Below are 15,370 nucleotides of genomic sequence, written 5' to 3' on the forward strand. Positions count from 1 at the left end.
AGGCTCAGACAATAACAGATAGGTGTTTCACCTTCCTGAATGTCCCCTTGATGGCAGGACTTATATCCCTAGTGCCCATCCAGCCTGGGCCATTCCTCCCCCTCCATTACTCTAACAACTGAAACTGAAACATTCCTTTCAAGGTAGTGCCACCCTGTTGAGAATCATTGATCCAGACTAATGTTTATCCAGTTTGCCTAAAGTCAAGAAATATTCTTTATAATAGAAAAGATGTATTTCTTTCCCTAAAGGAATTAATTTTCTTTTTTTTTTTCTTTATGAAAAACCTTTATTAAATAAAACTCTGGCAGAAGATGCCGTCTTGTCCCCACCAGGCCCACAAAGCGTTCTGCTGAAGAAATTCTCCAGGCTCCGTCAAGGGCAGCAGAGCCAAGACACTGGACACAGGGTCCAGCGTCCTTGGGCTGGAAATCTGGCTGTCACAATCGTTGCTGGGCTCTGAGTAAAGAAATGTATCTTTGCACCCATTTTTCCTTTGGCTGTGCACAGACTTTCTTGCCTCTTTTGGTAGTGAGTATCACAGCCCCCTGAGAGCAGCTGCTCCTGGTGAATTCATAGGAACGCACATATTTCCAGGGAAGGATCTTGTGGCTGTACTGGAAGCAGCAGAACTTGGCCACATCACTGCCACGTATGGCAGCTCCGAGATGGACACTCAGGATGAAAACCAGGAGAACTAGGGGAGCCACGGGGAAGCTCTTCATGGTGCTGCCACCCAGGCCCTTCACAGCCTTCTGCCCAATTCCGGAATTAATTTTCTAAAAGGCAAATTCAGAAATGCTTTCATAGCTCTAATAACAGCAAACCTAGAGATAAATTACACGTTGTGTTAAGTGTGCCTACAGGAGTTGCAGAGAATGGTCGACATAGGAGAAAAAGTAATAAAAGGGTGGTAAGTGGAAAGAAAGCATATTTGAACACACGACTTTCAAATTACCCACCAGGAAGGCTGTAGCCATTTATTTCCATGAAACTTTACTAACACTGACTGGTATTATTCTTTATAATCTTTGCCATCTGATACATTAGAAATATTATCTTATTGTTTTAATTTATATTTCTTAAATTTTGAGAGTGAATATTTTATTTATTTATTTATTTATTTTTGCTGAGGAAGATTCGCCTTGAGCTAATATCTGTTGCCAATCTTCCTCTTTTCCTTGAGGAAGACTCGCCCTGAGCTAACATCTTGCCAATCCTCCTCTATTTTGTATGTGGGTTGTGCCACAGCACAGCTGCTGATGAGTGGTGTAGGTCCGCGCCTGGGAACTAGGCCACGGGGCTGGCCCCTGAGAGTGAATGTTGCGAGTGAAATTGTACTAGCACTAGTTAGGTAATCTGCCTGATAGACCCCTGCCATCCCCTAAAGGAAAGTGACCTTACCATAACTACTCTGCTTTTTTGTCTAGTATAACTGCCTTGTTGCTGCTCTCTTCTCCCTATACAAGTCATTTTGTGTAGCTCCTCAGAGCTCCTTTCTTCCTGCTGGACTGGATGTGCCCGATTCATGCATGAATCATTGAATAAAGCCAATAAGATCTTTAAAAGTTACTCAGTTGAATTTTGTTTTTAACACACTGCCTGCCTGAGCCTACAAGTTCCAAAACACCAAGGTGACAAATAAAAGAAAATCATCCCTATGCCATCAGGGGCTGCTATTGCCAATGCAACTGTTCAAAGTTGGTAACAGCTGCATTTTTAGAACGCTTTTCAAACAAAAGGATCAAAGCACAAAGCTTTATTTTATTAAATCTCAAAACACAACCTGTTGCGCAGATAACAAACCTGGGCACGAGCCTATTAAAAGAATTGCCTAAGGTAAGGCAACAGCAAGAAAAAGACCCTGGAGTCTTGGCTCAAATGAAACTACATGCACCTAACTAGCAGCCCTCCTGGTAAACAGGTTTTCCTTTTCATTATGGCCAAATAGGTTTCCATTCTAATTTCCATTAAGCAACTGGTCGCTTCCCTTATTAAACTAGTCTTTTTATGGCTCACAGGCTGTTTGGTCCCAGGCCAGCAATATGTGCTTTCATAAGGTTTTCCATCTCTGAAAACGTTCAATTTAAAAATGTGAACCAAAATAATGTGCAAAGACGAGGGCCCCAAAGTTTTGCAATAAACTCTCCCTGCTCCCTGTCTCTACTCCACCTTTTCCAATTCTGCTTTAATTACCATTCACTTGCCACTCAACAGGTATTAGTTGAGAGCTTTGTGCCAGTCATTCAGCTAGGGGACAGAAATGAATAAAACAGTCTCTGCTCTAAAATCTTACATTCTGGTAAGGGAAAAATGATATTTAAATGAAGCGTAGCAGAATTTGCCACCCCAAAATATGCCATTTTGGCATCAGGATTATTTTGAGCTGGCAACTAAGAAGGAAGGCAACTAAGAAGGCAACTAAGAAGGCGACTAAGAAGAAGCAGATACAAGAAAACCTCACAGCTCTCCTCCTATTTGCCCAAATGCAGAACATAAATTTTCAAAGGTGTCCCTCCTCCCCTGTCTACCAGGAAGGACAAAAATTAATCCCAGGAGACAACTTTAGACCTTTGGAGTTCTAAGCCACTGCTTTGAGTTACTAATTTTTCCCTGGGTATCTTGCATGTATACATGAGGTATACATGTTAATAAACTTCTGTTCATTTTTTTCATTAATCTATCTTTTGTTCTAGGGGTCCTAGCCAAGAACTCAGAAGGGTAAAGGGAAAACCACTTTTTCCTGCTCTGCATAAACTAATGATTAAAATACAATAAACTAAGTGTTGTTACTACTAAATACCTAGAAGTAGCTATCCGATTTGTTGATGAAAGAAAAGATTGATTAACTCAGTTTGAATAAGTCAAGGAGAAGCTTAATGATGAATAGCTAGACATGTTGCAGGTGAAATAGCATGTCTCTATATATGAAGGAGTGAAACACAGTGGTGTGTTGAGGTATGCTATGAACCCCATAGTGTAAAGATGGGGTTCAGGACACACTACCCCAAAATATGGCACTTTGGCATACTGAATATTTGGAGGAACATAAGAAAGAGAATGTGAGAAACAACAGGTGCAGGAAGGACTCTCTGATGCCTACTTCTCCCCTGAAGCAGGTCATAAGACCCTCATGTGAGAAGTGCCCTCCCTAAACCCAGAGCATCCTTATCTTCAAAGATGGAAGGACATCAAGAGGAATCTGAACCAACAGGCCTTGCTAAGTTTTCCCAGTTTACTACCCATAGCTCATATCCTTTTGTCCTATCACATTTCTCTACTCTTCATCAAGTCTAGCATAAAAATACTCAGATTTAACCACTTCTTCAGGTCTTCATTTCCTTATCAGGGCTCCTATGTCACATAAAACTTAAATAAATTTGTATGTTTTTCTCTTGTTAACTTGTTTTTTGTTACAAAGTCCCAGCCCAGAACCTAGAAGGATAGAAAGAAAAAGATATTTTTCCTCCCCTACAGTAGCAAGAGTGAAACCAGGAGCCTAGCCTAGTACGTAATAAACCTGAAAAGATAGACAGGGCCTGGATCATAGAGATGGAGAGTTTACATGTAACACCAATTTTTATACTTGGTCATTGAAGAGTCACTGAAGGGTTTTAAGCAGAGGAGTAGTAACAAGATCAGATTGAGTTTTTAAAAGATTCCTCTGTTGTAGCAGCATAGTGTAGGGGAGGAAGAATTTTCCTTTACCGTCTAGGTTCTTCTGGCTGGTCTACAAATTAAATTGACATGAGACAGAATAATAGGAGAAAATCAAGCAAATTTAATAACGTATACATGGTAGAAACCCTGGGAAAACTGAGTAACTCACTAAAATGGCCAGAGCCACCACTTTAATACCATCTTCAGCTACAGACAAAGGAGGATTTTGGGGATAGTGGTTTGGGACTCAAAGGGGAGGAAGGCAATTCACATGGAGATGGAAAAGCAAATGTTTCATAAGCAAATGTTGACCATGCCTTACAAAGACAATGAGAGATGGAGAGGACTTGGATTAAACGGGCCTTGCTAGGTTCCTCCCTGTCTATCGCACCTAGTTTACTGTATACTATAGTTATCTTATGGTATTAGCTCCTTTCTAGAACAGGCCTTCTATCTTAAACTCCTTTAGGCAGTTAGGAGAAAGGTCAAAGTTTCTTTCTGAGTCTTTCGTTTTTAAAAATAATCAAGCCAAAGAGACACATTTTGGGGAGGCAAATTCTGATCCCCACAGTGGCAAATAAACTGGAGGAGCAGGGGAGGCCGAAAGCTGGACTATCACAATAATCAAATAGATGATGATGGGGGTCTGATCTAAGGCAGCTGCACTTATGATGGAGAATATGAGATGGATTCTTGACATAAAGGAGGTAAAATTCGCAGGTCTTGGATGAGGGAGTACAGGGAAGAGTGAAAGGAATGGTTCCCAGGTTTCTGGTTTAGCTGACGGAGTAGATGATGGTTCAGAGCATACAGGAGCTCACTTTATTTGTGGGTTACCTCTCCACACTTCTTGTGTGTTCTTTTATCCTTCAATGAACTGTGTTAATCAAAATAGCTATCATGGCAAGCATTTGGAATGAAATTGTCACAGAACAAAATTCTCATTCTGCATTTTAAAATATTTTAATTCAAATTCAGACTCAAAGATTTAGAAAATGGGATTGACTTTGGAAAGATTGAAAACATCTGGAGAAATCTAGTCTTCTTTTCTTTTTGAGTATCCAAGAATTTTTTAAATAAAAAACTTTTTCTGGGGGCCGGCCCGGGGGCGCAGGCGGTTAAGTGCACGCGCTCCGCTGCGGCGGCCCGGGGTTCGCTGGTTCGGATCCCGGGCGCGCACCGACGCACTGCTTGGCAAGCCATGCTGTGGCGGCATCCCATATAAAGTGGAGGAAGATGGGCACAGATGTTAGCCCAGGGCCGTCTTGCTCAGCAAAAAAAGAGGAGGATTGGCGGATGTTAGCTCAGGGCTGATCTCCTCACAAAAAAAAAAAAAAAAAAAAACTTTTTCTGGGGCCGGCCCCATGGCTTAGCGGTTACGTGCGTGAGCTCCGCTACTGGCGGCCTGGGTTCGGATCCTGGGCACGCACCAACACACCACTTCTCCAGCCATGCTGAGGCCACGTCCCACATACAGCAACTAGAAGGATGCGCAGCTATGACATACAACTATCTACTGGGGCTTTGGGGGGGAAAAAAAAAGGAGGTGGATTGGCAGTACATGTTAGTGCAGAGCCGGTATTCCTCAGCAAAAAGAGGAGGATTAGCATGGATGTTAGCTCAGGGCTGATCTTCCTCACACACACAAAAAATAATTAAAAAAAAAAACTTTTTCTTATGGAAAATTTCAAGAACATACAAAGTAAGAACAATACTATAATGAGTGCCCACGTCCCCATCGCCAACTTCAACAAATATCAACACATTGGCTATCTTGTTTGATCTCTACTCCCACCCACTTCCCCCTTCTCTTATATTCTGAAAAATTCCAGATATCATAAGTTTATCTGTAAATATTTCAGTATGATTCTCTAAAAGGTAAAGGCTCTTAAAAAAAACTCATAATACACTATTCCACATAAAAATATAACACTTTCTTAACAATCAATCATTAAAAATCAATCAGTATTCAAATTTCCAATTGTCTCACAAACATATTTCATATTTTTTAACTGTCTGAATATTTAAGTAGTTGATTAATCAGCCAAATGCAATTAGTTAATGTTTCTTTTGTGTGTGTGTGTGAGGACGATCGGCCCTGAGCTAACATCTGCCAATCCTCCTCTTTTTGCTGAGGAAGACTGGCCCTGGGCTAACATCCATGCCCATCTTCCTCCACTTTATATGGGACGCTGCCACTCCAAGCAGTGCGTCGGTGCGCACCCAGGATCTGAACCAACAAACCCTGGGCTGCCGCAGCGGAGCGCACGCACTTAACCACTTGTGCCACCGGGCCGGCCCCAGTTAATGTTTCTTAAGTCTCTTTTAACCTATAGGTTCCCACTCCATCGTCATCGTTTCTTGGTTTTATTGTCTTGCAATTTATTTGTAGGTCATTTCCTACAAAGAAAGAGTTTCCCACAGTTTAGATTCTATCTATTGTATCCTCATGATACTATTTTTTAAAAATATATTCTTCTACCCTTGTACATCGTGTAAATCTGTAAAATGGTGATTAGATCTAGGAACTTGATTAGATTCAAGTTCAATTTGTTTTGTCTTCCATCAGGAAGTATCTAATGTCTACTTGCCTCTCTTTTTGTGTTGTGCCCCACCACATCAACAATTAGACCCCCAAAACACCAATCACTTATTTTGCCCACAAATTTGCAATTTTTATAGCTCTTGATAGTACAATAATTAAATATTAGTTCGTTCGTTCCTGTTTTTAGATAGAAAATCTGGTTACTTGTTTACTTATAATAGATCATGAAACTTCTAAGTTAGCCAGCACCGCCTTTGGTTTTTCCTTCTCCCATTCTCAGGCAGAGATCTTTTTTTTTTTCTTTGTGAGGAAGATCAGCCCTGAGCTAACATCCGATCCCAATCCTCCTCTTTTTTTGCTGAGGAAGATTGCCCCTGAGCTAACATCTGTGCCCATCTTCCTCTACTTTTTTTATATGGGACGCCGCCACAGCACGGCTTGACAAGCGGTGCATGGGTGCGCGCCCAGGATCCGAACCTGCGAACCCCAGCCCTGCGAAGCAGAGTGTGCATATTAACCGCTTGCGCCACCAGGCTGGCCCCAGACAGAGATCTTTTAATTGGGAGGGTTAGAAAGTGATAAAAATGTGAACTAGAAACCTTTCAGGGAAAATTAGGAAAATCAAAATATATTTAAGGAAAACAGGCTTCTGCTTCACGTTAATATTGCAAGCTAAACTTAAAAAAAGTAATGACACAAATAATACGAATTAGGAAAATAGGGCTTAATGATGGTCTCAATAATATAAACTAATGCAGAAGAGAAGAAACATATATAATAACAATAAAAAATTATCTTTGGGGGTCCAGCCCTGTGGCTTAGCAGTTAAGTGTGCGTACTCCGCTACTGGCGGCCCGGGTTTGGATCCGGGTGCGCACCGACGGACCACTCGTCCGGCCAAGCTGAGGTGGTCCGGCCAAGCTGAGGCGGTGTCCCACATATGGCAACTAGAAGGATGTGCAACTATGACATACACCTATCTACTGGGGCTTTGGGGAGAAAAAGGAGGGGGATTGGCAATAGATGTTAGCTCAGGGCTGGTCTTCCTCAGCAAAAAAAAAGGAGGATTGGCATGGATGTTAGCTCAGGGCTGATCTTCCTCACACACACACAAAAATTGTCTTTGAAGTTGAGTGAAAACCTGAGAGAAGATATACCCACCCCTGCCTCCTTTTCCAATCCAAACCAGCTCAGTCCTATTACTGGGGGCTTAGCATGTGGTTCAGCATCCATCCTAGACAGAACCCTCACTTGGCTGGTTGGCCACGTATTACTGTTTTATAAAACCTATTTTACAAATCATTGAAGAAATTCCACAAGACTGTTGTTATTGCCAGCATTCTCACATATGCCTTAAGTCTGCTTGGATCTCATAGGATTTTTTCAGTATTTCTATCCTTCACTAGTAACAGAGCTTTGTGTACATCAAGTACCCTACAAAAGTTTGTATGTTTTAATACTTACTGAAATCACATTCTAGTGGAGAATTAATATACATGAACACCTTTAAGCAATCAAATTTTTAGCATTTACTTATTGCTTAATCTCAGAAAGAAAAATAATTCCAATTTCAGTTGTCACAGCAAAAGAAAAATATTTATAACTTGAAAATTTTCAGGTAATTAAAACAACTATCCTACCCATGGAGACTGTCCCCAAAAGCCAATAATGGCATCTTCCAAATTCTGCTGTCCCCTACGGCTGACAGGTCTACATCTTACACTAATAAAACTCGTAGAGTTTAATAAGCCTTTAGAGATCATCTAGTTCAATCCTCCTATTTTATAGATGAGCAAAATGAGACCCAGAGAACTTAAGTGACTTGCCCAAGATCACATAGCTAATAAGTAGCAGAGGTGGAACTCAAACCCAGGATTTTGGTCCCCCAAATTAATGCCACTTCCACCATTACACACTTGTTTCCATCTGACTTAACGTAAGTGTTGCCATGTTTGTCCGCTTGGTGACCCTAGGAAACCAACCACACTAAAAAATGCAGAGCAGCTGCTTGTGATGGGAACCGGCCTTTCTCCCACAATACTAGCTACAACTATTTAGGTTATAAAACCCCTGGGATGTCAAGGACAGACACAGACTGGCCATCTGTGTTGGTCCGAGATAAGTACCGGGAGTTACAGTGCAGGTACACACGTGATAACAGCAAGAAAGAAAAATACCAAATGTTCCCATAGAGATGGTCTCTAAATGAAAACATGCATAAAAGCAACTCACAATTCTGCTTGGGTGAGAGTCTCGCCTGGGGAGGGGACGCCTTGCCCAGGACCACTGTTGATCAGAACTCCTGCCTAGCCGTGTCAATTCAAGGGACTCTCTGTGGATGTTGTAAGTACCCGATCTGATGTTTTCTCTTTTCGGTCAATCTGATGTTTCTCTTTTCGATTGATCTGTTGTTATTTCCCTCTTATTTGACCTATTTGGATCTGTTTCTATCTCGGTTGATCTGAACTTTCCCTTTTTGATCAACCTGATGTTTTTCCCTCTTATTATTTGACCTATTCAGATATGTTTGCTGCCTTTGCCCTTACCCTTCCCTATATAATCTGTTTGCTGCCTTTGCCTTTACCCTTCTCTATACAATAAAGTATACATTCAGTCCATTCGCCTGGGTTGGAAAGTTTCTTTACATCTCCGATCCAATCCACCGAACCTCTCAAAACATAATTTGCACTGTGAGCGGGATTCCATTAAGGAGATGGCTTTCCTATTCAGACAAAGGGTAACTGAAACCAAGGTGGAGATTCCAGGTCCCGGCTGACGTCACCCAAAATAAAAACTCTTTCTTTGCCATAAGCCTGGCGTTTTAGTTTTATTTGGCCCCTCTTATGTGACAAATGGAGAGCCTGGATATGTGTCCAATAACAATTTGGCAGGCCAGCTGGGAGGCTCTTTGCCCATGGCTCGGCGGCCCTGGGCCGGCTGGGATGTCCTGGGAAACAGTCCAGCAGCTGCCTAGGTGATTTGCCCTAGGGACTGCTCCCAGTGCTTTCCTTCTGACCCAGCACGGCTGACCCTGGGCACATTTTCTTATGACAGGGAAACAGGCTCTAAAATTGTTTGTTTGTTTTTGCTTACACCAAGAACTCCCTTCCACTCCATCTGGGGTCCTATCTCTTTGAGATGCAGGGCTATCCCTACTGGAATGGAAATAATTATAGGACTTTTACCCAAAATCTGTTGGGGGCACCTGTCTGTTCTGTTTGGGATCCCATCTGATTCTCTGTTCTGTATGTTTATAATTTTGAAGGGGGGGGGGCTCCATTTGTCCCCAGGAAAAGCTCTCTGGGCCACCTCTTGGCTAAATGGGCTGACTTCAGCTATGAGCCCACGTCCAAGAAGAAGATAATTTTTTCTTGTAATACCACATGGCCACAATATTCCACAGACTCCAGAGAGAAAGTGGCCAAAATGGGGCAATTTCAGTTTACCAAAACTGGTGTATTTGCTTACGCAATTAAAAAAAGCCAGGTAAAAAGTTAAACAACCAATGGGAAGCCTATTTTAATCTTTTGAGGCTTCTAAATAAAATCAGGAATACTGTACTGCCTCTTTAAAAAAAAATAATTAAATATTAAACATGCCAACAGCCGAAGCTAAATCTGCTTCTCTCTCCTCCCTTGCTGAGCTTCCCACTTCAACTCCCCCAAAATTCCTGATCTAAAATTAAGCAAGTGAAAATAAATAAACTTTTGAGATAATTTGAAATTATAACGGTCATTCTGGGGAACCTCTGTTTCAGACAAGTTCACCTTAAGGGTCACCCTTAAAAGAGAGGATTCAAAACCTCTCATGATGAGATGCAGTCTTTAATTAATATACAGAAACTTCTAAAAGACAAAGTTATTTCAAAAACACCTGTAAAAAGGCTTTACAACAAAAGAAAAAAATCTTTAGTAAATATTTTTGGCCATCTGAGCAGATCCACCTGCTAGAAAAACTGTTTGGATCTAACTGTTCTTCTGAGTTTTGTACCTGAGACCTGGCTAAAATTTTGAAGATCTCTGTTTGTGTTTATCTGTCTCTGTGTGTATTTGTCGGCCTCCAGATGGTACAGTTTCTAAAGGAGCTCTATTTAATTGGCTTAGAGTAAACACTTTTACAAGTTATTTCTAAATATAATAAAAACTAGCCTAAATGTCTTTCAAGTTAACATAATATAATCTTTAATAAATAAAAACTTGTTTAAGTTTGTTGGTTTAATTAAAATAAATATGTTTTCAGAGTTATCAACATTAGATATAATACAGACATACAGCCTGGGTTTACCGATCAAAAGAGCTCATGTTATCTCTGTTACAAAATTAGTCAACAAAGGTAATAACAAAATAATAACTATTTCTGTCTGACATCTCATAAGGTTTTTGTAGACAATCTAAATATAATTATTGGAAATAAATAAACAAAATAGATGTAAAAAGGATAAAAGTTTTTGGGGCAACAGTTAGGCTACTCAGGTTAATAAGACTATAAAAATTAAAGTATTTAAGCTAATATTATATAAAGAGCTTATGTCAACTTTGTCTAAATGTGTTTTTTGAAAATAAATATTATATCCGGCTGGGAATGCTTCCCCTACACAGTATTGTAATACTAAAATTTGTTAATAAAATCTTAATAAAAGTAATAGAGATATAAAAGTAATAAAATTAAGATAAAATTTTATAAAAGTTGATATTTTTAAATGGGCTTTATATAAAATGATTACATCTCTGTGGTCTAATTGTATTATAAATTCATTATAAAAATAAACATTATGTCTCACTAAAAAAAATTATAAAAAAACATATAATTATGGTGCCAAAACACAATTATTACTGTATTTCACGTTGATACTCACAGTTCTTTAATTTCTACAGAACAAAAATATAACTCTTATGCTGATCAGCTGGTGCAAATTCGTGCAACACACAACCCAGACTTAACACAATGGATCCATGAAAAGAGTGGACACTTGGGAGAACAAGCTTCATACAGGTGGGCACAACAAAGGAGAATCCTTATCACCCATGATAACATTGCCACTGCAGTACAACAATGTCAATATGCCAATAGTTAAATGGGGAGTTCCACACCCCTACCAAGGTCATATCCAAAAGGGATTATTTCCCACCCACACATGACAAATAGATTTTATTGGACCATTGCCAAATTCTTGTGGCTATATTTATGTCTACACTGCTGTTGACACATATTCCGGCTATTTATTAGCTATGCCGACTAAAGCAGACACCCAGCAGAGTGCCATAAAATTATCAAATACAATTAAGTTGTACTATAAAACACCAAGACAAATTCAGAGTGACAACGGTTCCCACTTTACAGGTAAGTGAATACAAACCTATGCCAAAAAAAAAATTATATTAAATGGATATATCATATTCCTTACTATCCCCAAACTGCTGGTCTAATTAAAAAAATAAATAAATTGTTAAAACAACAGCTACACAAATTAAGTAAAAATTCTTTACAAAACTGGTATGCACATTTAAACGCTGCTTTGCATATTTTAAACAATAGGCCTATAGGACCTAATGACACTCCTTTAACTAGGTTACAAAAAGAAGACAAAATTGGACAACTACTTATCCTTCCCCTAATAACACCACAAATAAAAAGGGGGAGCCCTCCCTCAATTTTATCCCCCCCCAAAAATTACAAGGCTTCAACTCAACAGATGGTTGAAAACCTAGAGCCAGTTTGAGTTACACACCCTCCGCATACTGCTTCCCAAGTGGCCAAAATCATAGCACAAAGAACCACAGCCACCCTAATTGTTATATACCCCAAAAACAATAATCTATATCATGTTCCTAAAAATGCTGTTTCTTTATGTGAATAGGTACTGTTAATCAGCTTGCTGATTGCTGCCACAATGAGCACCTCCTGTTTTCTTCAGACTGCTACGCCATTGAACGTCATGGTTGGACAACCACTGCTACTGCAGTGCTAGACAGACTGCTTCACGCCAGTTGGACCTGTAACTTGGACATTAAATAAACAGACTATTTGGTCACAAAGGCTGATTTTCACCTCATCATATCATAACATTTCTGACCAGTCACACAGACAAAATACAAATTATTCCATCCTTTTACCTGCTTCCACTTTATGAAGTGGAAGATTTTATTCATACATTGAGTAAAAAAAAAGGGAAACCTAACTCTCCATATATAAACAATACTGCTTTTGTCAGCATTTTACCAAATGCCACCAACACTCTAGGTAACTCTAATATTTGGCTTCATCTGGCTAACAATGTTCTTAATGTTACTTCTTTCTGCTTGCGCAATAATAATGATCCTCCCAGTTTACTCCAAGCTAACTTGCTAGGATTAGGTCTACCCCATAGCCATACTTCTACTTCATCTGTTAACGCCAGTACTTCATTCTCCCTATCCTCAATTCCTATTTCTAGTACTACCAGTACCACCCGTTATTCCCTTAATTGCACTTATATCCCTACCTATTGTAATCATACTGTAACCCCTCGCGCCACATCTGTAACTCTTCCTACAAAACTATTTTGGCTATGCGGTGATCAAGTCTATTGATACGTTCCAAAAAATACTTCAATGACTTGTGGAGTAGGAGTAATAATACCCCTGCTTGCTACATATCCCAAAGAAAGAGTTCGACATAAGAAAACTTTAACTCCAGATTATGATCCACATGTCAACTTATTACCAATATCCACAGTGACAATATTAGCTACCCTGTTGTTACTCGATCCAAAATTAATTGTAAATAATTACAAACAAATTAAACATCTGTCCTGTTTACTCACTCATATTATGAATGACACTGTTAGAGCTTTATTTACTATTTCTAAAAAAATTACAAGAGTTATAAAGGGAAACATTGATTCAACAAGCAGCCAGCAGCGCTAGATTACCTTTTCCTATTACATAAATTTTCATGTATTCAAATACCAAAAATATGTTGCTTTAATGTTACTAATAAAACCTCTACCTTAAATTCTATAATCAATGACTTACAAAATCAAATTGATAACATTTCTTATTCCAAAAAATTGTTTAAGTGGTTACCCTGGCATATGGGATCTATTTGTTCTGATTGCTTTCTATTTGTCTTATGCATCGACCTTGTAATCACAGGATGTTTTATGTGTAGCTGTGTACAAAGTTCACTGTCCATGCGGCTGGTTTCTTACGGATAACCAAGTGGCCACGGCCAAGATGACAACATAAGTGTGGCCATGTTTGTCCGCTTGGTGACCCTAGGAAACCAACCACACTAAAAAATACAGAGCAGCTGCTTGTGATGGAAACCCGCCTTTCTCCCACAATACTAGCTACAACTATTTAGGTTATAAAACTCCTGGGATGTCAAGGACAGACACAGACTGGCCATCTGTGTCGGTCAGAGATAAGTACCGGGAGTTACAGTGCACATACACACCTCATAACAGCAAAAAAATAAAAAACAAAAAACCAAATGTTCCCATAGAGATGGTCTCTAAATGAAAACATGCATAAAAGCAACTCACAATTCTGCTTGGGCGAGAATCTCGCCTGTGGGGGGGACGCCTTGCCCAGGACCACTGTTGATCAGAACTCCCGCCAAGCCGTGTCAATTCAAGGGACTCTCCCCCACGCGGCGTAGATGTTGTAAGTACCTGCGTAGATGTTGTTAATTACCCGATCTGATGTTTCTCTTTTCAATTAATCTGATGTTATTTTCCCTGGGTCGGTCTGATGTTTCCCTTTTCGATCAATCGGATCTTGTTATTTGACCTATTCGGATCTGTTTCTATCTCGGTCGATCTGATGTTTCCCTTTTCGATCGACCTGATGTTTTTCCCTCTTATTATTTGACCTATTCGGATCTGTTTGCTGCCTTTGTCCTTACCCTTCCCTATATAATCTGTTTGCTGCCTTTACCTTTACTCTTCCCTATATAATCTGTTTGCTGCCTTTACCTTTACTCTTCCCTATATACTAAAGTATACACTCAGTCCACTCGTCTGTGTTGAAAAGTTCCTTTACGCCTCCAATCAAATCCACCAAACCTCTCAAAACACCATCATACCACATCGGTTGTCTTAAATAACTATAGAATGTTCATGGGCCAAGATAGAAGTAATCTGGTCCTTTGAAGTCAGTCCCAGAGGCTTACGGATGGCAGAGCACCTAGGAAGCCTCATCTTCTAGCGCTAATACACTGAATGCTATAAACGCTCCTCAGGATCACAGGATTAAGTACTTGGAACAACTGTTCCTGTACCTATCCAGGCATCTGTTACTTTATGGGTGCTTAATAATTATTTGTGAATGAATATTGAATGAACCTCACCTGCATAAACTTCCATATTAAAATACAGTGGTAATAAGAGCCCAGCAGTTTAGTTCACGACCTCTGAAGTCATTGCTCTGTACTGGAATACTGGTTCCATCTACTTACTGGTACATGGGGCTTCAGTTCTCTTTCTGCTGCGGCTCCTTTATCTACTAAAAAAAAGATAAAGGCAACTGTTTCATAGGCTTGTGAGAATTGAGATAAAACGTGTACAGGGTTTAGCACTGCGCCTAGCGCATAACTGAACTAAATGATCGTTTATTAAAATACTTAGGTTTCCTAAGAGTCAATGGCTACGTTAGGTAGAACAAACTAGTGTAAAACGAGGAAGCTGTACTAACCAGACAGTCCCGATTTGGCAGGCAATCACAGCTGCAAAACTTTTAAGACTGTGGTATTTAACCAGTGTATATTTAAATCTCTACTACCCAGTATTAATCAATACGAGACAACCAACGCCAACACTTAAAGCAAAGGAAAGCAGCCAGCCCTCCCAAATCTCTCTTTCGACCCCCCTTTCACAATGAATAAAAGTGAATTAAAAACAGCTCTATGCAGCCCGACAAAAACCGGCTCAGCCCCAACCATTCGGGAGCAATCTGGGTACACACACCACCTCGCGGACAGGTCTAGCTTGACTTAACGGAAGGGACCTCATGGCCAGGGAGTGGGGTGGGGAGATGTGGGTGTCCCAACTCCTGCCTTTACAATCGCGGGTTGTCCTTCCTGCCTCGTGTGAGTCAGCCCCACCGCGCCCCCGACCCCCAGCGCCCTCCGCAACATCCCCTGCGAGTCCCGAGCTCCCCGACGCAGTCGCTTCACCCGGCGCGC

General features: G+C 40.3%; 1 protein-coding gene and 1 long non-coding RNA gene across 6 annotated transcripts; one reads left to right on the top strand and one right to left on the bottom strand.

Moving 5' to 3' along the window:
- Positions 1 to 248: 248 nt before the first annotated feature.
- LOC147915949 (C-C motif chemokine 26-like) lies at positions 249 to 15,278 on the bottom strand. 5 transcript variants are annotated; one of them, XM_087436693.1, is made up of 4 exons: positions 14,881 to 15,278; positions 14,537 to 14,688; positions 13,731 to 13,859; positions 249 to 779 (listed from the first exon to the last, which is right to left on the bottom strand). In XM_087436693.1, exons 2-4 carry the CDS (start codon positions 14,540 to 14,542, stop codon positions 441 to 443), a joined length of 474 nt encoding a protein of 157 aa, XP_087292819.1. In that variant the 5' UTR covers positions 14,543 to 14,688; positions 14,881 to 15,278; the 3' UTR covers positions 249 to 440. The 5 variants fall into 5 exon arrangements, with proteins under 5 accessions (XP_087292819.1, XP_087292818.1, XP_087292821.1 ...); XM_087436692.1 differs by having other exon boundaries at positions 14,537 to 14,691; XM_087436695.1 differs by lacking the exon at positions 13,731 to 13,859 and having other exon boundaries at positions 14,645 to 14,691.
- On the top strand, positions 8,438 to 12,339 carry LOC147915950 (uncharacterized). The gene is made up of 3 exons (XR_015553642.1): positions 8,438 to 8,548; positions 11,080 to 11,197; positions 12,063 to 12,339. It is a non-coding gene; the product is annotated as an uncharacterized LOC147915950 (long non-coding RNA).
- Positions 15,279 to 15,370: the final 92 nt, after the last annotated feature.

The sequence above is a fragment of the Ceratotherium simum genome, chromosome 11 (genome assembly GCF_057802395.1).
Source record: "Ceratotherium simum simum isolate JZ-2026a chromosome 11, ASM5780239v1, whole genome shotgun sequence".
NCBI lineage: Eukaryota > Metazoa > Chordata > Mammalia > Perissodactyla > Rhinocerotidae > Ceratotherium > Ceratotherium simum.